This window comes from Sesamum indicum, linkage group LG4 (assembly GCF_026168435.1).
Source record: "Sesamum indicum cultivar Baizhima isolate 11 linkage group LG4, ASM2616843v1, whole genome shotgun sequence".
Lineage (NCBI taxonomy): Eukaryota > Viridiplantae > Streptophyta > Magnoliopsida > Lamiales > Pedaliaceae > Sesamum > Sesamum indicum.
This window is the reverse complement of record NC_142660.1, coordinates 10693832-10715324: the sequence shown is the minus strand read 5'-3', so window position 1 is coordinate 10715324 and position 21493 is coordinate 10693832. Positions and strand designations below refer to the sequence as shown.

The window sequence follows — 21493 nt, the reverse complement described above, 5'->3', positions numbered from 1 at the left end:
GTGCTCCATAACACTTTATTGTATTGAGATGACTGGGAGGAACCAGCGTCATTTGGATGTTGCATCTTTGTGGGTTGTCTTATACATCAAAGTATCGTAAGTAAAATTGTTTATATATCCATAAGAAAAAAAAACTGTCGCACGTCACAAGGGGTTGGAATTATAAACCAACAATCATTATCTCACTAATGAGTTAATAGAACATAAAACCATGGGTTCGCGCAGTAAAATGAATGTATATCTGTTGGCCGTTTAATGTTTGTTTTAGTCGTATATGTCACTATGTCGATTCATTCACTTATGCTTATTTGTTTGATATATATTCTCTTTCTATTTCAGTTACTAAAATTTATCTCATGTACAATCTGAAGATTTGACTGACATATCATTGCAAGTTGTAATTATTGTTTAACTCCTAAATGAACATAGAGAGAGTCGTACATTCTTGCCCTGCCTTGCCTAATCCTTGCTTCCATTTTCTAAATTGTTAAGCACAAAGTACCATGGTGCCAAGTTCTTATATGTTAACTCATTAGGAAAAGATTATTCATTCGACAAAGATATAATACAAATACCTTGTCAATCTTACTGTTATCCATATGCCTCATTACAAAAATATGTAGTTATTTAGTGGAGAAAATGTGTCCATATTACATGATTGTCTACACAAGGGTATATATACAAGAATTATGGAATTGAGTGGAGGAGCTTTAGATTAATCTCTTAAAATTGTCACTATTTTGTTATCTGATTGTAGAAGGATATGGCAATATCTTGTTGGATCCAATTTAGATGCCACCAACTTTAGTTATTAGTGAATCATTATGAGGACCCCAGTTTTCTGTACAAGTTAAGCAAATGCAGATAGTTTGAACATACCAAAACACAATCTGCAACAAGTATGTCTATGAGGATACTAATTGGACACAAGATATTCAATAGCTAAAATTACAGATCACACTGATTACTATAGGGATATAACAAAGGACTTCTGCCAACTACTGTTTAAGGACCAACACTCTACGTTGGAGTTTGCTTCATTTGTACGAAGAATGAAAGAAAGAGTTTACAAAAATTTTGAACATTATGAAAGCATACCTTGTATCCCAAAATACAATTCAAAGCTACTAAATACCAGTAGATTATTGAAAAATAAGCTAACCATGATTTAAGTATAGACTTTAACAAATTGCTTCAATCCTGCTCTGAATTTCCCCCCTCTTTACTATAGTTTCTATATCAGAGATAGTGAGATGGCCGTATATGGAGTATCTACTAAGTATACCTCAACTAAGCTGCATCTAAATCCATTAGTTTAGTACTTTCACAGCCAATAAGTAAACTTTTACTTATATTACAGCATATTCGTAATTGCGACCATAGCACACCTATATCTCATTTCTATTAAAATTTCAGCTGTAGATTTTCAAATCTTAAACGCCATAAAACAGTGAAGAAGCACTAAACTTAAATAGTATCAAAGACATACAAAACAACAAGCAGAAACGGATAGGCAAGATTGATCTAAATAATACTCCAACAACACAAAAGTATTAAAATAGCTGATAAGTACCTTTTTAAGTTAAAATGGCAATAACAGTTATATTGTAGAAGACTACAGGACCAACAATGAAAAATAGAATGCAAGAGATGGTGGATAACTTGAACACTCTTCGGTGGACGAAAACTCTTAAACGTCAAAGTTAGCTCAAAACACTACACCCATATACACACACTAAAACCAGTATCAGCTATGAAAGCATGAATGCAGTATTTCTATCACACTCTATATATGGTATATATAGAGTGCATAAAGTCGCAGGTTTGCTGCAGGTTTAAACATGTTCCACTGTGCAACATGTGACTCAATAGACACCTTAGAAAAAATTCAAAATCGTACAATAGTTCACTGAAAAAATTAACTATGCAACATGTGAAAGAACAGAAACATCAGGAGAAATTCATTGCAATACAGTAATTTACTGAAAAAAAACTACTGTTGAACCGTACATACTTTTCAGTATACTATACTGAAATAGTTTCTCAATAATTTTACTACATCCAAACCCATTTCTCAATTTTTTAGAAAATTCAGAATATGTAATTTTAATAAAAGAAAATGTGGAATTAAATTAAAAGACCAAGAAATTTTCTATTAAAATTTACAGACCCAAATTCGCCTTTTCGTTTACTCGACGCGGCGTGTGCAACGGGAACTAGGTGGCGCGTAAGATATAGATTCCAATAGCCCGCAGCCGACTTTTGACATGAATGGCGAGTGGCGACGGAGTCTGGCGGAGTGTGTGGCGAGTTCATCCTAACGGCAAGGGGCCGAGTTCATCCTAATGCCGCCGTTGTGGGAGTTCAATGCGCTGGGTTTGTGCTGGCGGTGCTCAAATCGACGGAGCGAATGGGTGGGGAGAGAAGGGATTCAAGTCATGCCGATTGAGAGAGGAGAGGAGAATCTGCAATTGTAAAATTAAGGAATAAACTAATGGGCTATGGGCCTATAACTTTTTAAAAAGAAAACAGTCTACAAATTTGTGTTTTTACACCCAGTCAAAGCATAAAATCAAAAAACCAAACATTGACATTATTTTGGCCCATATGGGAATGGGCCAAAATATAAATGCAAACACAGTGAGTGTTTGTTTGGAGTTGTTATTCCTTCTTGTTCTTTGTTCTATGTAGCAATTAAAAAGAACTATATCTATTTTATAGTGTGGTGTGGACAAATTAGACGGGTTCTAATTTGGATCCTAAAATGGACGGAAGAGGATCGAAAAGGAAAACAACGCACGTTGCTGCTCATCTATAAAAACAGAAGGTAAAGTTTCATGTTACATTTTTGTGTCTTTTGTTTCATCCTCTAACCACATATCTAGCATGTATATTTGTTCGTTATTATGTTTTGATAAACACCAAACGCTCGGCAATTCCAAAGGAAAAATCTCTTTGAACCGTTTTAATTTTTTTTATTATACACTTCCACTGCGTTCCTGGACCATACTGATTCTTTCATGTATAAGTCTCTTGATGTTCTCCAGAGAGCTTGCTCTCTTCGCTAATGTCAAACGACTTTATCTCCTGTAATGCTTCCTTGAAGTTCCTAATCTGTTCCTCAGATTCCTCAAAGAACTATTGCTATCGATGAGTCCCTGTGGTCTGAAAGACAAAAGAATTTTACCAAATTTCCTCTTATCCTGCATTTTCGGATAAGTTAATCTGGCATCGAATTCACCACGCTTGCTGCGAAATTTATAGGCATTATCTATTGAAGGCCTTTTCTCTTCGCAAATCTGTATCTCACTACCACAGTTAGTAGTAAAGATCAACAAATTCCTTTAATTATCCTACATATATTTTGCAAATATTTGAATGAAATTATTACCTAACAAGATATCAACACCTCTATCATGAAAATAAATAGGAGGTGTTTTTACACCTAAACCATTGTGATCTAAGTGCTCCTCCGATCATGATCTTGACTTTTTATATTACCTTATTGAGCATTAAGATTTTTTGTGAAAAATCCCTTCCTGCAATAACGGGTAAGGTTCCCTTACTTCTTTAGGAAAAACTTCGTGTTTTGCCATGCAAATCCATGATCCTAAATCAATATAGGCTGCAGAATACTCTGTCTTATATGATCATACAACATACCAACAGATATATATAGAAAAGGGACTGGTCATTCAATCCTTATGGTAATACCATCAAGACTGAATTCCATTCCGTTACCTTTTATTTCCCATGGTTTATGATCTTCGAGGAAACTTAAATCCAAAGTCATACTTCCATTTTCTCATTCTGCAACACCTGTAACTACAATTTTATGGCCTATTATTTCTAACATACCTTCATATCTACCAACAACAGGTTGCTGCAAATGATATAAGTCATACAAGGGAAAAAGTTTTCTTTCTTAGTGATGTCAAATATAACTTATATTTCTTTCCATCCTTCATGGCATCTAAGTTTTATGTTATCCACCATAATATCTTGAGGAGTTAAATCTTTTAATAACTCTTTCTCTTTTCTTTTGTAGCCTGCAATCCTATCTTCCGAAAATGACATCCTGCTACTAAACTCAGTTCTAGAGCTAAGTGTTCTATCTAAAATTAGGTGATCTTTTATGATGATATCGACACCACCTATTCTAGGTATCCTTATTAGATCTGGTGTCATTACCTTGGCAAATTTCTTGAAATTTTGAGAAATCTCGATATACTCTTTCCTAAGAAACAAATTTGAATGAAAGCGTACTGGAAAGGGCAATTCTATAAGTTATAAAATATGGTCTATTTCCTTCTTTCATTAGATCTTTCCTTTTAAAATCTTGATGAAGGGTTAAGACTCTACTGAAATCTTGATTTTCTAGGTTGTATGCAATCCTAGGATGAATGCCAAACATCAATTTTCTTGCGTATAGAATACCTATAATTGCTCCAAGACAGTCATCTCTTAGGTTATTAATTCTTCTATCCATTATAGATAAATGTATTTCTGAATCAATTTCTTCCTTAGAAGTTGCTTTTATTACTACTTCAATAGTTCCTATGTCGATTCATTTCATAGTAACAGCTACTTCTTTTCTAAGCTTACTCTATTTTTCAAAAATTCCTTCTTTAGAAATCAGTTGCATATCCATCACATTAACAGTAACTTTCATATGTATAGCAAATTTACCTAAATTTACTTTGTAGATTATGTGATGCTTCCTTTGGTTCAATCCTATCTGGTTTAGGACTTTCCCAATTACTCCAATCCTAGATCAGTCTTGTCGCATGATTCTTTCCATAGTTTTGTTTGACACTGTCATCCTGAAAAAGAATCCTGACAAGCTTTCGGAGGTTTGAAGTCTATCTCCCTCATTGTAATTATTCTAACTTGGTTGAAGATCCATCTGAATCAGTCTCTATTTCCTCCTCGTAGACACTTTCATCTGATGGATGATCTTCGAATTGGTTAATAAGTACCAAATCGCCATAGTAGACTGCATCTAAGATGTCATCCATGGCTTCAAATTTTCATAATTCACCAAGTCTCTGCGAGCAATCTAGAGAGATATGACCTCTTGCTCTGTAGGTCCAACAATTGCAGTCTTTGAAACTGTCATTGGCTCGGGTATGGGCCCATTTGAAAGTTCTTCTTATAGGGGTTCTTCCTGTGGATCTTGCATCTGTTTGTCTAGATTCTTGGGATGAAACCCTTGTTGGCCTTGGTATTTTCTAGGATATTATCCCATCCGCTCTTCGCATATCCATTCAAGCTTAACTCCACAAGTTTTGTGAAGTTTTATTTGTCGAGTTCTAAAGTAGTAACCGCTATCTTTATGGCTGCAACCTATTCATCTATCAATTTCTCGATATTCAAAGATCGACAACATCCAAGTTAAGTATAGCGTTGTATGGATGCAAGACTGAAGCATGGTTCTCGCCCAAGGTGTATTTTCAAGCACTCTTCTTGTATTTCTTCCTAGATTTTCTTTTATCCTGGTTCCCACGAACATTAGGGTGGCGTTAGTGTGGAAATCCACACTCTTTGTCATTGGATGATCCTATGGAGGATCATTGGAACATGTACTTTCCTCCGAGGTTGGTAGTGCTGGAGTGGTTTCATTGGTTTGGATAATGATTAAATCCATAATCCCGAGTTGGGAAAATAATTCTGTCAATTCTTGTAAATTGGATAAATTTGCTTTTGTTACCTCCATTACTTTATAGATCTGATGGATGCGATGATTAGATCTTCTCTGTGACCTTTCCCTTTTGATGTAGAAGTGGTACTGTTCCAAAGGCGTCTCCGATTTGCTTCTGTCTGGATTTTGATATCTCAAGGCTCTCCCTTTGATTTCACTTTAAATTTATAATTTCTGACTTCAGATCTGTAAGGTCCTTGTGTAGATCGGGGGGATCTTAAGGATCTCGTCCACCTTCTGCCTCAAAGTTTCTATTTTTGTAGATATATGAATTAACCTATGTCCATAATCTTAACTATCTATTGTAGCTCTCTAAAATCTTGGGAGATCTTCAAGGTATCTGGCTCGAGTTCTTTCCAGTCAGTTCCTTTAATCGTAATTTTTAGAACTGTAACTATGCAAGAATATACCCGTCTTACTTCTTTTGGCTGAGATTCTACCATGGATTTCAGTGGAGTGTAAACGCCTCACTATGTTTCATGGTAGTATCTGTTGAACTTGAAAATTCCTCAACTATTCTTGTTCTTCTTCTGGTATGAGAAGATTTGGGTCAATCCTCTTGGGACTGTTGTAGCATTTGTCAAGAATTTCCATGAGAAATTCCCTTCTTTGTATTTCCATAATTTGGAAATATTCTGTTTTTCATCGTAACTCAAATTGTCATTTGGTTCCATTTTCTTTCAAAGAGTCTCCTCCATTAGTAGATAAATAATATCTAAATATAATATAACTATATATTTCTTCGAAACCAATGCTCTGATACCATTTTCGACGAGCGGGGCATTAGCATGTAATTAGAGATGAAGTGGGACTAAATATGCAAATTTTATGAAAGCTATGGGACTAAAATTGTTGGCTCGGAAATAAGAGACGAAAAGTGAGAACTACCCTAATCCTACCGGACCAATTCTGTCATTTTTCCTTTTATTAAATTGGATTTAATTAAATTTATTGGGCCTTGAATTTATTTTAATTTAATTAAAAGGAAACCCGATCCACTAAATTAAGGCCCACTAGTTATAGGGTTGATTTTCCTTGTTGAATTGGAGTATGACCAAGTTGCAATTTTGGAAGTGCAATTTGGCTATATATGGTATTCCTTCTATATGGTATAATTGTAACATATCATGTAGAAAGGGGGCTTACCTTGTGGGATTGAGTGGAATGTATTCTAGACACATTTTTACTCTTTCATACAAGCAATACATATATATATACATACGCCATCTATATGGTATGATTGGATTATATCTTCTAGAAAAGGAATTGCCTTGTGAGATTGGTGGAATGTATCTAGACACATTTCTACTCTCTCATACAAGTAATATATTTGATCCAACCAAAGGGTGTGCCCTTAGTTTTCCCAGACATTTGATGTAGTATAAGAAATAAAATAAAATAATAAATCCATACATACTAGATATAGATAAATGGAAAAGAGATACGTCATTTAAAATGAAAATTACCTCTTTTCGTTTTGGTCAACAGGCAAAGTGTATCCCGATTTTGCTCACCTTAGACTCCAAATAAAAGTCCTCTAAAGACGATTTACACTGCACCAATGAAAGAATGATTTTGATACATACACCATCTGTATGGTATGATTGGATTATATTATCTAGAAAGGGAATTGCCTTGTGAGATTAAGTGGAATATATCTAGACACATTTCGTTCAACTCCCCTCTTGCTCCTTTTGCCTTAACGAATAGGACTACTGCCTTTTCTACCCTTCTAGAGGAGTTGAACGAAAAACCTTATGACTGTAGGAGTATGATAAATGAGAGGTTCTTACATCATTTCTGATTGAGTCCTTGTGTCATCCTTTTAGCGAAACATTTTCATCGTTTTTCTGTTTCTTGTTCTTTTTGTGAATTTTTAGTTATGGGGTCTTAATATCATTTTGTGCTTCTTGTAGAGAGGATAATGTTTGATCAGCTACTTCAGGACCTAGTCTCGGGGAGCCTAGGGGGTTGTTATGTTGCCACCCCTTCCTCGAGGCTAGTTGTAGGTGAACTTAAAGAGTCACACTCTAATACCGCATTGTGATGGAATTAATTCAAAATTAATTCCGCAAGGTAGAGATCAATTTAATTAGATTAAATGAATTTTTTGGAGAGAATAAATGATTGAATCATTTACATAAAAATTCATTGGTTGGATTTTCCCAAACATTAATTAATTGAATTAGTTAGTTTTGAATTTTAAGCCTCTTAAATTAATTGGATTAATTTAGTTGGATTTGATTATGTTTATGAATTGGATTTATAAATTAAATAAGAGAATCAACTTGGATTTTTTAATTGGATTAAAGGAGTTAAAATGATGGATTTAAGATTAAATTGAATTTAATTTAGGTCCATTGCACAAGGAGCTTGATTTCTTGGAGCCTAGTCTTCTTTAGACCAAGCCCATAACCCAATTTGACCTTATCTAGGTCAAATAACATGTTAGCTGATTTTAGGAGAGGTGGTGCAAGACATTTAAACCTTGGAAGGTTGAAAAGGTTGGATAAGCTAGTTCTTATCTAGTGGTTTTTGGCTAGGTAAAACACACTCAGAACCATCTTATCTCACAACCACACCTTACTCATGAATTTGAGCTCTCTCTCAAATTCAGGTATCTCTCATCTCTCTCCAAACTTGTTCCTTTGGTTCATCAAATCAAAGAATGAATGTAGAAAAATTGAGGTTGTTAACTCATAACGTGTTCTTAATTTTTTCCTTCCCTTTCCTAATCTTGCTAGCGTTTGATAGGAAGGACTCCCTGGTGATTATAGTAGACTGATTTAGAGGGTTTCAAGGTTGAAACCTCATGGAGAAAGATTGGATTGAAAAGGGAACAACACTTGCATCCTGTTCAAGAAAACGATGAGGATAAAGCTCTCTTTATGGTTTTGTACCTCTTGTTTTCTTTGCTTTAATCCATGGCCTGTTTTTTCGTTTATTGTGCATCGAACACCAGGAAAATATCAAGGGTACACCCCTTGATTGGGTATTAATTTTCTTTAATTCAATAATTTTTTTTCTCTTCTGCAGCGCTTCCCGGGCCAATCCACTTCATTTATGGACATCTTGAAGTCCCTTTTGTAGACACTCCAAGCGGCTATCCGTTAAGGTGGAATTCCTTTTGGGGGTTATGAGGGCTAATCTTGCTTCTCTCTGGGGGCCACTGCCCTTCGGACTTGGGGCCTGTCCTTCTCATCTACCTCCTTGGCCTTTACGGAGGTCTCCGCTGGTGCACACATTATTATCATCAATTACTCCCACACTACTAATGCGATCATCTGCTGTAAGTCCCCCATCAATCCAAAAGACAGCTTCCCGAAGGAGGTATATGATGAAGTGTTGTTCTGAGGGGGATTCATAGAGGGTTAAGAGGGCTTTCCGGATCCTGCAACCGTTGGTCCTCCAATAGGGGCTAAGGAGGTGTCTGCCATTAGCAGGAGAGCTCGAGTGTTCCCAAGGACCTCCATACCCTTCTGTTCGTTGAGGTTGTTGTTTGGAGCTTCCATCAGTTCTCACGTCTTAGTATGTGTTTCCACAGACAACACCAATTGATTTGTGCAAAAAACATATGAGTAGGATCTTTATAGACTTGACCTCCTTGGTTGGCCGAATTCTGCAAGCTTAAAGTTGAGAATCTGCAAAAGTAATATTAGCACTTTGACACCCAAATCAGTATGTAATATTAAACAATAATATTGAAAGGAGATAATATGGAAATAAGATAGTGAATTTTGATTGAAAAAAAAAATCGTGAATATAAATGAATGTATGTGGTAGAAATTGCTTGTGAAGGCTAAAACTACCCCCTCTGCTTGAGGGGGCAAAACCTAGTTTTGTAGCCAATGTCCCCCAGTGGTAAGGGAGCCTGGTCTCCGTGGAAGTCGAGGAGGTAGTTGTCAATGAATAAGCCTCCTTGATATCATAATTTATTGATTGGAGAAGTCTAAAGAAGTCTAGTCAGAAGACTCCAGTGGAGTGAGAATCCCGCTTCTTCAAGAATATGCCCTCTTGGACTTCCTTGTCAAATCCCTCCTCCCATGATATCTATCCACCTAGGCAAGTGTTTCGCTGGCGGGCAGAGTGGCCTTGCACCCCCCTAGGCCTCCAGAAGCATTTTTCCTACACTTAACTCTCTTGGGCCACAATCAGAGAGCGAAATGAAGCCTTTCCGAATCTCTTCTCCATATTGGGCTTGCTGTTTGGGATAATAAATGGATTGTCAATGTGTGACCATATCAATAATAAGTATAGAAATCATACATACACAAGAATAATTTTTTTATTTTTAGGAAAGAAAATACTCTCGATTTTCTTTATAAAAGTATAACTGTATGCATGATAGTGGTTGAATAATTGAAATATATAATAAAATTATGATATAATATTTTAGTTATTAATAATGTATTAAATTCTTACCCGTGACACTTTTTAGTGCTTTGGAATGAATAAAGAGGACTGATATTTGAAAATTTGTTAGTGGCCTTCCGCTGTTGGGTGCAAAAGGCCACAACATTAGCAATACTAACTTGTCATCCAAAGCGAACAACAAACACATGTTTCATATTTCATATAGTTTACTGATAAGCTATAGCGAAATCAGGACATCTTATATCTGACGTGAAATACCGTTCTCCAGAAGATTAATGCACAGTAGTATCTGCAGACGTTTATATATTTACACGAGTCATTAGGCAATTGCTAACCAAAATGTCATAAACCAACCACACACTGTCTTCCAACATTAATAATCGACTTTTGCAAGCTAATCTGAAGCCGAAGCTGAAGCTGGTGCACAAGAAGGCAGGTCAACAATATTTTTGAACTAGTGAAAGAACTGATCAAGCACGTAACAAGCGGGACCTGGCAGCTGCTTTCTCTAATGCTTTCAACCTGTTAGCTTCCATGCGAGCTCTTTGTTCTTCTGACATTTGATTTTGATTCGAACTTCCAGAATCGCCATTGGCTCCCTGAGTGGTAACCTCTTTAACCCCAGATGTATGAGCAACGTCTCTGACATGAGCAGGCTGAGACATCTCCTGGCAGAAAATGTTTATATTAGCAGTTCATCACTCTGCAGGACACTGGACATTATAATTCATGCGCAATGGCTAGATGTTGTTTAATACTTTCATTTCTAGCTCTTTAAGTTAGACGAGACAAGCCAGATCAAGGGAGTAGAGAATAAATAGTGGTGGAAAGAGAAACATGCCTTTAAATGCTAGGGAAAAATCAATATGAGCTCATTAAGAAGGAAGTACATTCATGCAAACCACCAAGTAAATTGCCTTGAATATGGATTTTCCACATTCAAGGATGGGAGCAAAACAGCCGAAGATTAGAACAAAGCTAAACTAAGATTAAAGGAAGTTTCAAGGATGCTTAAAAAAGCAAAGTCTTGACCTGTAGTTTGAGACCTTAGAAAAGCACCTATACAAGGAAGCATGCACAATTGAAAACAAACTTACCTGATTCCTTCTCAACCTCTAACTTATTTCATTAGAGTTTCTACAACATGAGAGAGGATAAGAGATATTTAGAAAAGATTGATAAGATGACATGCAAACACAATCGTAAACAGAGAAATCTGATATTCTAGTTGCTTACTATAGATTTGCTAAATTGGGATGATGAAAGCTGAACTAATGAAGTAAAGCATAACCTCCATCCTTCAGTAATAATCTCCAATACCTTTTCCCAATTCTCTGGTATGCCACAACTACCCATACCTTGGCCACTAAGGTAGAAATCCATCGCTCTAGCTAGCTTGTTAAGTTCACAATAATAGTGAAGCAAGGCTTTTCTGTGGAACGTAATCAAAGAATGGACTTTGTCATTCCAAAAACAAACTTAGAGAAAAGAATGTAGTTTGTGAAAAGAAGTGGGGTATATATGCATCACAAATCTTCCACCGGACCACTAAAAGCTGAAAGATCAAGATTTTTCATACTACGACACTTCAAAAAGCCAGGGGGCGAGTGTTCTTCAACCAAGATAGACTGGTGCAAAATAGTAAAGGATCAAAGATGTAAAAATATAATGGTATATAACCAGCGAAATACAAGTCCCACCGGAGATAATCCAGCTGTTATTTATTCTAACTTCTTACTTTGGTTTCTTTTTGCCTCACCAAATGGTACTTTAGAAAAACTTTAATCGGCAAAGCTTCCTGCAAATTTGTTTAGGCTCTTTTATTGAAAATCCTTTAATTTAGAATAGTTTTAGGAGTGAAAATCAATTAAGAGTATCTAGTCTTTCCCAAAGAAAAGTCTAATCATAGAACTTCAGAGGCTGTCTATAAAATAAAATCTTCATTAATTCTAGAGAATTGAAAATTGAACAGTTGAATTTGAGCTCTTTGTAGATTGTAGGTGATCCATAAACAATGGTACCATGGATAGGTTCCGCAAATCCTTTTATTATGTTTCTTACTCCTGAAAATTTTCAGCTCTTCAAAACTGTTGCCCCTGTAAAAAACCATTCATAATGTTTGAATTTGTATTTTGAGTATTTTGTTTTGTGTTTTGGAGATAGAAAGGAAAAATAAAGATAAATAAGTGTGTTGAAGATAGATGGTATGTTTGGATTTGTGTTTTGAGATAAATTAAAATATTTTAAAGTGGTGTAAGTTTGATGTTGGGATTTGGGAGACAAAAATCACTGTTTATTCATCTCTTTTTTATATATTTTTATATATCAATGTGTATATATATAAATATTGCATATTTAATGTTGTATTTTTTGGAGACAAAAATCACTGTTTATTGTCAAATCACGTCTCTTTTATATTAGATATATGTGTTACATATATATAATATATATATATACAAAGTTGAAAAACAAAAAAACACATAGATAAGGTGTAAAAATATGAAACCAAACATAGTGATTCTAACTACAAATATACACCTTTCTGCATTCTCTCAGCAATACCAATATGACCAGCGAATGGTCTAAAAATAGTAACCACCTCAATCAACCTATTAATTCACTGGCCTAAATAAGTTGACAGGCAGTTCCATGGAAATTGGTGGATTCCTACATTGCAGTCCCTATAGTCTGATAATATTGCATCTACGTGAGAGTCAGTTAGTCAGATAGTATTGCATCTACCAGGCAACTCTGAGGACATTCTTCATTATGTATCAGATTTGAAAGTTAAATATAAAATCTTTGAAGAGGTAAAATACAAATTGGAAGGAGTTGCCCTTGAAATGCTATTTATCATACACAACAGCATGATATTCTAATTATAGATGTCAGACAAGACCAATAAAATTTTACAGAATTTATCTTGCAGGATTTTAAGTAAAGTGAACTGATACATGGAATATGCAACTAGGTATATTGAAGATGATTTTAAGGACATCAGTTAAAATAGTATTTTGGTTACCCTATTTATTCAGGCATTCTTCTCTTAAGTATCTGGGCATATCATGGTATAGATGCTCTTGGAAGTATTGGTCACAGAATAATATGTTTGGAGAAATTGAAAATTAAGAAGGGTCCTTCTAGAAGTATACATGTTGCGCAGTTTTTCTAAAAACCATAGAAGGGAGCCAAACTAGACTTCAGACTTTGGCATTTTAAACAGACAAATAGAAGGAGAGGACTAGTCTTTTTCTTTATAGAAACCTAGTAAGGAAAATAAAAGGAGTGCAAAGACAGCACAAGAATGAAACAATAACAGAAAGTAGGCAGCAACTGCCAGAAAGGGCAAAGCAGTCAGCAGAAGAGAAAGAGAGACAAAGAAAGAGCACATGGATGAGCAACAAAAGGAAACATTATATATTGTTTAGGAAGACCAGAGCTCAAGTTCTTCAGGCTTCTGGAGATTCTTTCTGTTTTTTTTTTTTTGCAAAAAGAGAAAAGGAAGAAGAAAAATATAGAAAATGAATGCAGGATCATGAGATTTTGGAATAGGCATCCCAACAATATTTATATTAATGCAATTCTTAAGTCCAAATGTTTAGTTTTTAGAGATGGACGTAGAACACATAAAACTATAAGACTCCTGCATTATTTGATTGATTGAGGTGGTAAACCAAGTTTCCAAGGGGTTTATCTAACAATAAACTTCATGAGCTACATGATTGTTGGCATGTCACGATGAGCATAGGGTGCAAAATGGACCAGATAAAAGATTTCCCAAACAGAATGTATATTTTGAGTACTTAATCTGTGAGATTCATATTAGATTACTCCTTAGACCAGATAAAAATGAACAATATTTTACTCAATGTAAAAGCAATCAAGTTGGAAATAACATCAAATCATTATTGTCTTGAGACAAGTACTTTGTTAAACATTTTAAACTATATGTAGTGTATACTAAACTGTATTAGTTTTACCCAACATGAAATCCTCTTTTCTGTTGGTAACCTAATGCTCATCTCCATGCATTTTACATTGTAGCCTTTGGCCATCCAGCACTGGCATAAACAACTTTACCAATTAGGGAAGGTTCAAACCAGGCCAAACAGTTGATTCCCAATTGGAACCACCAAGGCCAAAAGAGTTGTTACAGATGTTAGGTAAAATCCAAATGAACCAGAATACCGAACAGATACTACCTAATCTGTTTAGGAATTTCGAATCGGTATTCGGTAAACCGAACTTTTTGGTAAAAATGAAACAATAATAATTACACTTCTTATTTATTTTTTAAATTTTTAATAAGTAAAATAACAAAAGTAATATAAAAATAATAATATACATAAATATTTATATAAAAATAATATTTCAGTATTCAATAAGATTCACACTAAAATTCAAAACCAAACCAAATACCAAACTTTTAAAAAAATAAAAATGACTACCAAATCAATTTTTTTGATTTGATTTTGTTATATACTGAATTTCAATTTCGGCTAAGCTCAATCAATTTACAAAACTATAAATACCCCTAACAGCTGTAATATTTCGGACACTTTTACGTTGATCAATGTGGTTAACTATTTACAAGTGGTTGAGGAATCTACCCACTATTGGTTATAGTGATTCTCTTAACACATAGTTGTTAAAGGAGCATGGTGCAAAGGTGCTCTGGAGCCATGGCACTATGCATATTTGCATAAATAAATCATATATTTATACATTAATATCTCTTAACATCAATACTACACAAACAATTAAATATAAATTATAGAAATTATATTAATCGTTATACCAAAAAAGAAACATATAAAAACAACAATTCAGGCATTTTCTCTTCTACTATTTTTTTTCTTTTCTATTTTTCTTTTAATTTCCTTAAAAAAAAAGAAAGGAAAAGTTAAAAGACTTGGCTTGAGCAAGCCTAACCTCATATAAAACTGTGTGAAGCCCAAGCTTCAAGCCCAGCCTTTAAAAGACAGCGCTCTCCAGGGCCCACATAAAATGGCTGCACCAAGATTGGTGCTTGCTTCCAAAAGGCACCATGCGCCATGCCGTGCCTTTTATAACTCTGGTTTAACTTTTATAATGTTTTATATTGATTCTAACCTTCTGATAGTTATGCCACTTGACCAGAAGAGTTGGTACATTAAACCAAGCTCAAGTAGGAAGCTGGATAATGAACTATAATGCTGTTTACTGCAGTCTATGGCATTATTGTCACAACTGAGGATTGGATCACTATTTGTTAGAAATCCTTCTGCAATAAACTCCTTATTTATGGTTGTTTCAGATACTAGACTTGGCATTTATTGAACTTTTGAACATAATATTGTAAACATTCTTAACACACGCAAAGCTAGGTGCAAAGCAGGTCCTTGTAAGGTCACATATGTAACTTGGCAATGCTGGAATTTACAATCCATTCTCTTACTAACATAGATGTTTAATTTAGGTTGGGTAACTTTTTCAGACTAGTATTTTCTATTTTTCCAATTTGAGAAGATTGTTTGAGTTTCCATCTTTTTATATCTTTGAACTTTAATAAGGTTTCTGTGAATTAGTATATCCAAATTGCATCTTTCATTGACACTCCACAGTCTGGCACATGTTGGTATAGATGTTCTTTACTAATAATACTAGCAACCATCAGAAAGTTTAGTTAGACTTTGACAAATTAGATAAGCATGCATTTAAGTTTTTGATTTGAGCATTTAGATAGTCATCATGGTCTTATGTTCAGAACCTGAAAACTCGAATTCTGCTGCCAAGGTCTTACAAAGCAGCTTTTTCGAGAAGCAACTTTTGGTATCATAAGTTGGTCAACCATCAATGTTCATCCAAAAGAAGTGAAGAATAAGTAATGGAAGAAACCTTTTACTTTGAAATTTAAAGTAGAGTGTTAGCTTTGCCGTTTTTCAGTTGTTGAGTTTGGGGAGCTTGGTATACGTTGTAGAATGTTTTGAAATAAATTCCTCCTTCCAGAACCATCCTCAATTGGATGAACTGACTGGCAAGTTTCTCTGATTACACACATCAAAGGATTACCAGCAGACTAATTCATCATCTAATGAGAATAAGAACAGTAGCAGTAGTCTATGCAAGTAAACCCTATGGTAATTTTGGCTAAATAATGCTAAGTGTAGCTGCTCTTACTCATTTCAGCAGGAGCAAACTTATCAAAGGAGACACCAAAAAATGGTAGCTATTCTTTATGTAAACTAACAAAGGAACTGAAGGAAATAAAGAACTTACTTCAGTGGCTTCCACCGAGATGCCTTGAGGCATGTCTTCCTGAAAATTATTCATGCCTTCATGTTGCAGATCATTTTCCTCAAAATGATTTGGCAAGTCTATGCTCCCTGAAGCATGCAAAAGCAGAAAATATGAATAGAACAAGCATAAAAGATCTATAGGAGAGAAGGAGATATGTGCTTACACCCCAAAAATCAGTTCAATTAATTGGACCAGTATGTACAGGACAAAGTGGTGGGACAAGAAACGGATAGTAAGATAAGGGAGTGGGGCTGTGCATCTTCCTTTCAGTGGGATATTCAACCTTTACTAATATGAAGAAAGACTAACAAGACCATATCATCAGTATTGGGTATTTGTAGGTGAGCCCAAAATGTCAAGATGGTGAATGATAAAGTTCCACTGTGTAATTTCTACTTTATCTGATTACTCTATTTGTTGTGGCTACGATTTTCTCCATGCTGCTTAGTATCATAATATGTGAATCGCTTAGTTTTGCGATACAATCCTTCTAAATTATAAGGAAATTAGGTATTCAAATTTTTCCAAAAGAATTCCAATTGGAATTATCATAAGATTGTTCTAGTTCAAATAATATAGCATTTCCAGAACTCCGGAAAAGCCTAACAAAATTATTATGTTCAAAATTCATGTCGAAATTTCACTGAACGTGAGCATTTTCCTTTTGTTCAAATAGTTCAAAAATAAGCTTTTCTGGACACAATTAAGCAAAGGCATTTTATAGCTAGGTTATCGAAAATGAAAGTACCTTGTTCATCAATTGATTGTTCAACTTGAGGCTCATGCAGCTTTGTAGGGTCAGCTCCATTGGCAACTCTTTCCTGCAGTTCTCTGAGACAGACCTACTTAAAGAAAATGCAAACGAAAAGGTCAAGAAAGAATATAATTCAACAAAGACAATTTGTTGCTAATTTCTAAAGCTAATGAATAGCAACTCCAGTAAATTGATATAAGCAAGTAACTATGATAAAATTGAGTTTCATAATATGTTCCTTCACAGGAGAAGGTATAACAGGTCTATTTCAGGACTGCTAGCATAGAAAAAGAGCATTCTATCAAATCAAACCACAATAAGTTCTGCTACTGGCTCTCTAGCACGTTTAACTGTGGGTTACTCATTGCAATTGGTTAAATTATCAGCTTCAGGCCTGGCTCTAGATACCGCTTGCTATGACTAGGTTAGTTGATAGCCAACCAAGCTCCAGGGCGACTCTGCTAAAGGGATGGTGTTGATAGTGTGCTCGTATGAAGGAAGTTGTATGGTGAAGAGGTAGGAAAGAAGGATTTGGAAAGAAACAGACTGAGAAAGAAGTCAATAGAGATGCCATAAGAGAGTTGAATCTGATTAACATTGCATAACTGCCTCTTGTTCGAGTTCTCCTCTTACAATTCAGACAAACAGTTTAGTTCTTAATTGCAATTTGAACAACCTAACTAACAGTGCCATGTCTTTAACCAATACTAAACAATTTAAGGTTACATTTGTTAATTTGAAAATTAAACATTTTCTACCCAAAATGATGTTGTCTCCACTTATCTAGATGGTGTTGTTTCCTGGAAGTTGACATCTATCCTTAAGTTGTTGCTGCTCTAGTTATGTTTTCTCATCCTTCTCGTAACAATTCCACACCCCCTAAAAATATGAATATGAGAATCTAATGTATCCTTATACTAGTAGTTCGTTCCAACTTCAATAAGCACTAAGCTTATACGAACAATCTCATGGGCATTATATCAGCTTAGTCTAAAATCCATATAAGCTAATTAAGATCAAATTTATAATCTTCTTCTACTAAACCCAACTAATAGTTCTTCAATTAAAACACTTCTCAAGGAAGAATAGCATTAAATGCGAGATGCATCATTGACCGTAATGCAATAATATTATCCTTTCCAGCTATTCACTAGAAAAGGATTTTCACATTCTTAAATGACCATAGAATCTATAGTCCTAGAAAGCCTCATTTTTACCATATTTAGGTCAGGTGACCTTGAGAAAGTTAAATCATACTTACAACTGGACATGAATCTAAAATAAAATGTAATCTTTATCAGAAAGACCCGCATGGTGAAAGATGTTATTAGCACGCCTCTAGCAACATTGGTATCAGGAAGAGATGTAGGATTGGAAATCAATAAAATAAAGACGATATAAGTACACTAGTATAATGCTAGTCTGTTAATAATAAGGCTTGCACAGTATTAAATACAACTTAGACATGATCAAGGGCATCTAGGTATTCTATGTGCTAATAATATTACCGACATAGTACATCTCAATCACATAATTTCCCCATTAACTAGGGCTAAATCCATATTGATCAGCCATCAGAGAAAATGACTTAAACCTTGGAAACTTCAAGCCAATTAACATATTAGGTCTGCTATCTTTGAAAATTCAAGATGAGCATATGGAATATACAAACTGTAACCGGTAAAACAAAGAAATGGTCTCCCTACCATGTTCCATATTTTCTTCCTGAAGAAGTCCTATGTATGAAGCATACAAATTCTGACTCTATAAACAATACTCACGTTCAGCACAAACCCTTTCCAACATAAATGAAGCTGTAAATGACCAGAGGACCAAAACTGAAAAAGTGAAAATTTCTTGCCTTCACACGCTTTGTAGCACCCACTTGTTCCACCTTTTCTATGAACTGATTGAAGTTGTAATAGGGAAGTAAACGAGAATGCCATTCAGCATATAGGAAAAGTAGATGTTGCAGATCTTTAACCTGATTAAGAATATCAAATTCAGGAAAGTTAATAGACCAATAAAATGTCATATTCGAGGGCCTGAATAGTGCATATAAGAATTTCTAATATTAAGACAAAGGTAAATAAACAGTTTATGCTTAATCCAGTACCACATAAACAAGAATATATTAAACCCTTGTAAAAACAACCCCACAAGAATACTTATTTTGTATGATTTTCAAAGAAGTGAAATATGCCTTCGGAAATTTGAGTTGGTCTTCATACCTTTTAAATAATTACACCAACAACACATTTAATAAAACTGGGCAACTCTACCAAATTGAATCAAGTTTGTATTTTGTTCGTTTGCTTTCTAGTTTCTAATTTCCATTCTGGTTGTATCTACATGTTCAAAAATCATTTTTGCATGTAAGAGCACTAGGTAACTCATTCAACAATGCTGATAATATCCCCAGAACCAATTGTTCTATCTTCTTACATCAAATTCAAGTTGTATGCGTGTGTCCAAATCTTTTCTTTCCTGAACTCTCGTGCCTGTAGCACCTAAACCAACTTTATTATTTTCTCTTTTTTTTTTTTTTTTTGCATTCTTTTGATTCTTCACTCTTTAGGTTTTACTTTCCTTCAACCAATTATATACTCCAAAATACTGGAGTAAGAACACCTAAATACAGTCAAGGTTTTACATGGTTTTCCTTTAACGTTATGGTTATATATTATTATTACTTCAGCCCAGCTGTGCTATCAATTCTAGCCGGTGGGGGTGCATGAACACCTCACACTCAGTGGTTATTGATGAACTTTTATACAGATATCGCGATGGTGATCATAATTTTTGTAGCAACTCCCTGGGCACTGGCAAAATCCTAATTGATGTTTGTCAGGGACTCAGGATGGCTGTATGATTACAGAGGCCAGACAAAATTGTGAAACTCGTGAACTTAACTCTTGGATGTAATTTTCAAACTAAACAAAGAAAGACCAATGATCTTACAGAAAAATGAATACACCAGTTACTTCTGGAAATTAATAAAAGAGCTTAAAGGCAAGTACCAAATGCGTATTAGCAGGTGCCACTGAGTTGTAACACTAAACTCTGCAACACAAGGGTAACTTTTGGATTTGCAACTTAAATTTAAGTATTAATATTTTTCTTGGCATTTCTACCAGGATGATTAAGACAGCTCAAAGAAGTAAGGAAAGAATAGAGGTAAAGCTAGCTGCCTAGTGAAGGAGAACTTTTCCCAAACATATGAGCCAGAGAATGAATTTTATCTTGAGGTAAGTCTTGATGATGTTCACTTGTACAGTCAGGAGGTTCAGAGCACTGAAAATAATACACAGAAATTGTTGATTGCTAACTAAAGTAATAAAATTGTTCTTGTTGGAATATTGAAAGAGTTCTTAATTGGAATCCAAATGAATCAAGTTATGCGGCAGTCGTCATATCACATCACTGACGTTTTACATGTGAGGATGCATCCTGCACTTCGGACCAGTTACTGGAAAACCAAATTTATCCCATCCTACCATTACCGAACAGGGTTTTCAACATACTTAACAGATTTATCAAGAGGAGTGCATTAACCAAATAAATGAACACCTAACCTGAATAATCCTATCATAATAGTGCAATAGTGAAGCGGGGGGAGTTTAGGGATTTAACCTCACGACCGCGGCCGCGGCACTTCAAAGCCCGCGGAAAGTAGCGGAGGATGTACCCAATGCCGGCATCGGAGAGGAGGAGATCGGGCGTGAGCTTAGGTCTGGTTTTCCTCTGGGCCTTCTGCTTCGGCTTCTGCGGAGCGAGAGGTGGCCTCGACCTGGTGTTTGAATTGAACTCGGAATTGGGTGGAAGTGGTGGGTTGTTGTTGGTGGAGGAGGAGGTGTTGGGATTGGAAGGGCAGTCGCGGGACCAGTGGCCGGGACGGCCACACTTGTAGCACCCAGTTGGAGCTCCGCCGCCACCCTTGTTCATGCTGTTTGTGTGCGGGAAAGTAGTGCCGGAGGGAGGTAGGGTGGGTGTTATTGTAGTCTTTTGGTTTTTGGCGGGAGAATATCTATCGGTGAAAATGAGGTAAAAAAAATCCTTAGATTTGTTTTAATTATATATAAACCTCCTCAAATTTAAAAAAATATATTTACCTCCCCAAAACTCTAATAATCTTGACAAATTAAATCTTTTAAAGTTTTACCCTTCATTGAAAATTAGACAAATCACACCTAAGATTTATTCAGATTAAAGGCACCTCTACTAAGAACTATCATATTATAATTGGGGTAAATTGCATAACAGCCTCCTCTATTTTGATGATATAACGTGAAATCATTTTATATTAATTTTCAAGTAAAAAATTCTCTGTATTTTATAAAAGAATAATTGCAGTCTTCTCATATAAGGTTTAATGTAATTATATG

The 21493-nt window shown here is 35.2% G+C and overlaps 1 protein-coding gene across 1 annotated transcript; it reads right to left on the bottom strand.

Moving 5' to 3' along the window:
• Positions 1-10293: 10293 nt before the first annotated feature.
• LOC105160172 (zinc knuckle (CCHC-type) family protein) lies at positions 10294-21133 on the bottom strand. The gene is made up of 5 exons (XM_020693178.2): positions 20742-21133; positions 18970-19092; positions 17103-17196; positions 16334-16440; positions 10294-10743 (listed from the first exon to the last, which is right to left on the bottom strand). Exons 1-5 carry the CDS (start codon positions 21051-21053, stop codon positions 10546-10548), a joined length of 834 nt encoding a protein of 277 aa, XP_020548837.1. The 5' UTR covers positions 21054-21133; the 3' UTR covers positions 10294-10545.
• Positions 21134-21493: the final 360 nt, after the last annotated feature.

What these genes read in the sequence shown, in the direction of transcription:
- LOC105160172 (XM_020693178.2), bottom strand. Translation starts at nt 21,053, where the DNA reads ATGAACAAGGGTGGCGGCGGAGCTCCAACTGGGTGCTACAAGTGTGGC. An exon ending in GTGCTACAAAGCGTGTGAAG is followed by an intron (nt 17,197 to 18,969) that starts GCAAGAAATTTT and finishes TTCTTTAAGTAG; the next exon opens with GTCTGTCTCAGAGAACTGCA. An exon ending in ACAATCAATTGATGAACAAG is followed by an intron (nt 16,441 to 17,102) that starts GTACTTTCATTT and finishes TGCATGCTTCAG; the next exon opens with GGAGCATAGACTTGCCAAAT.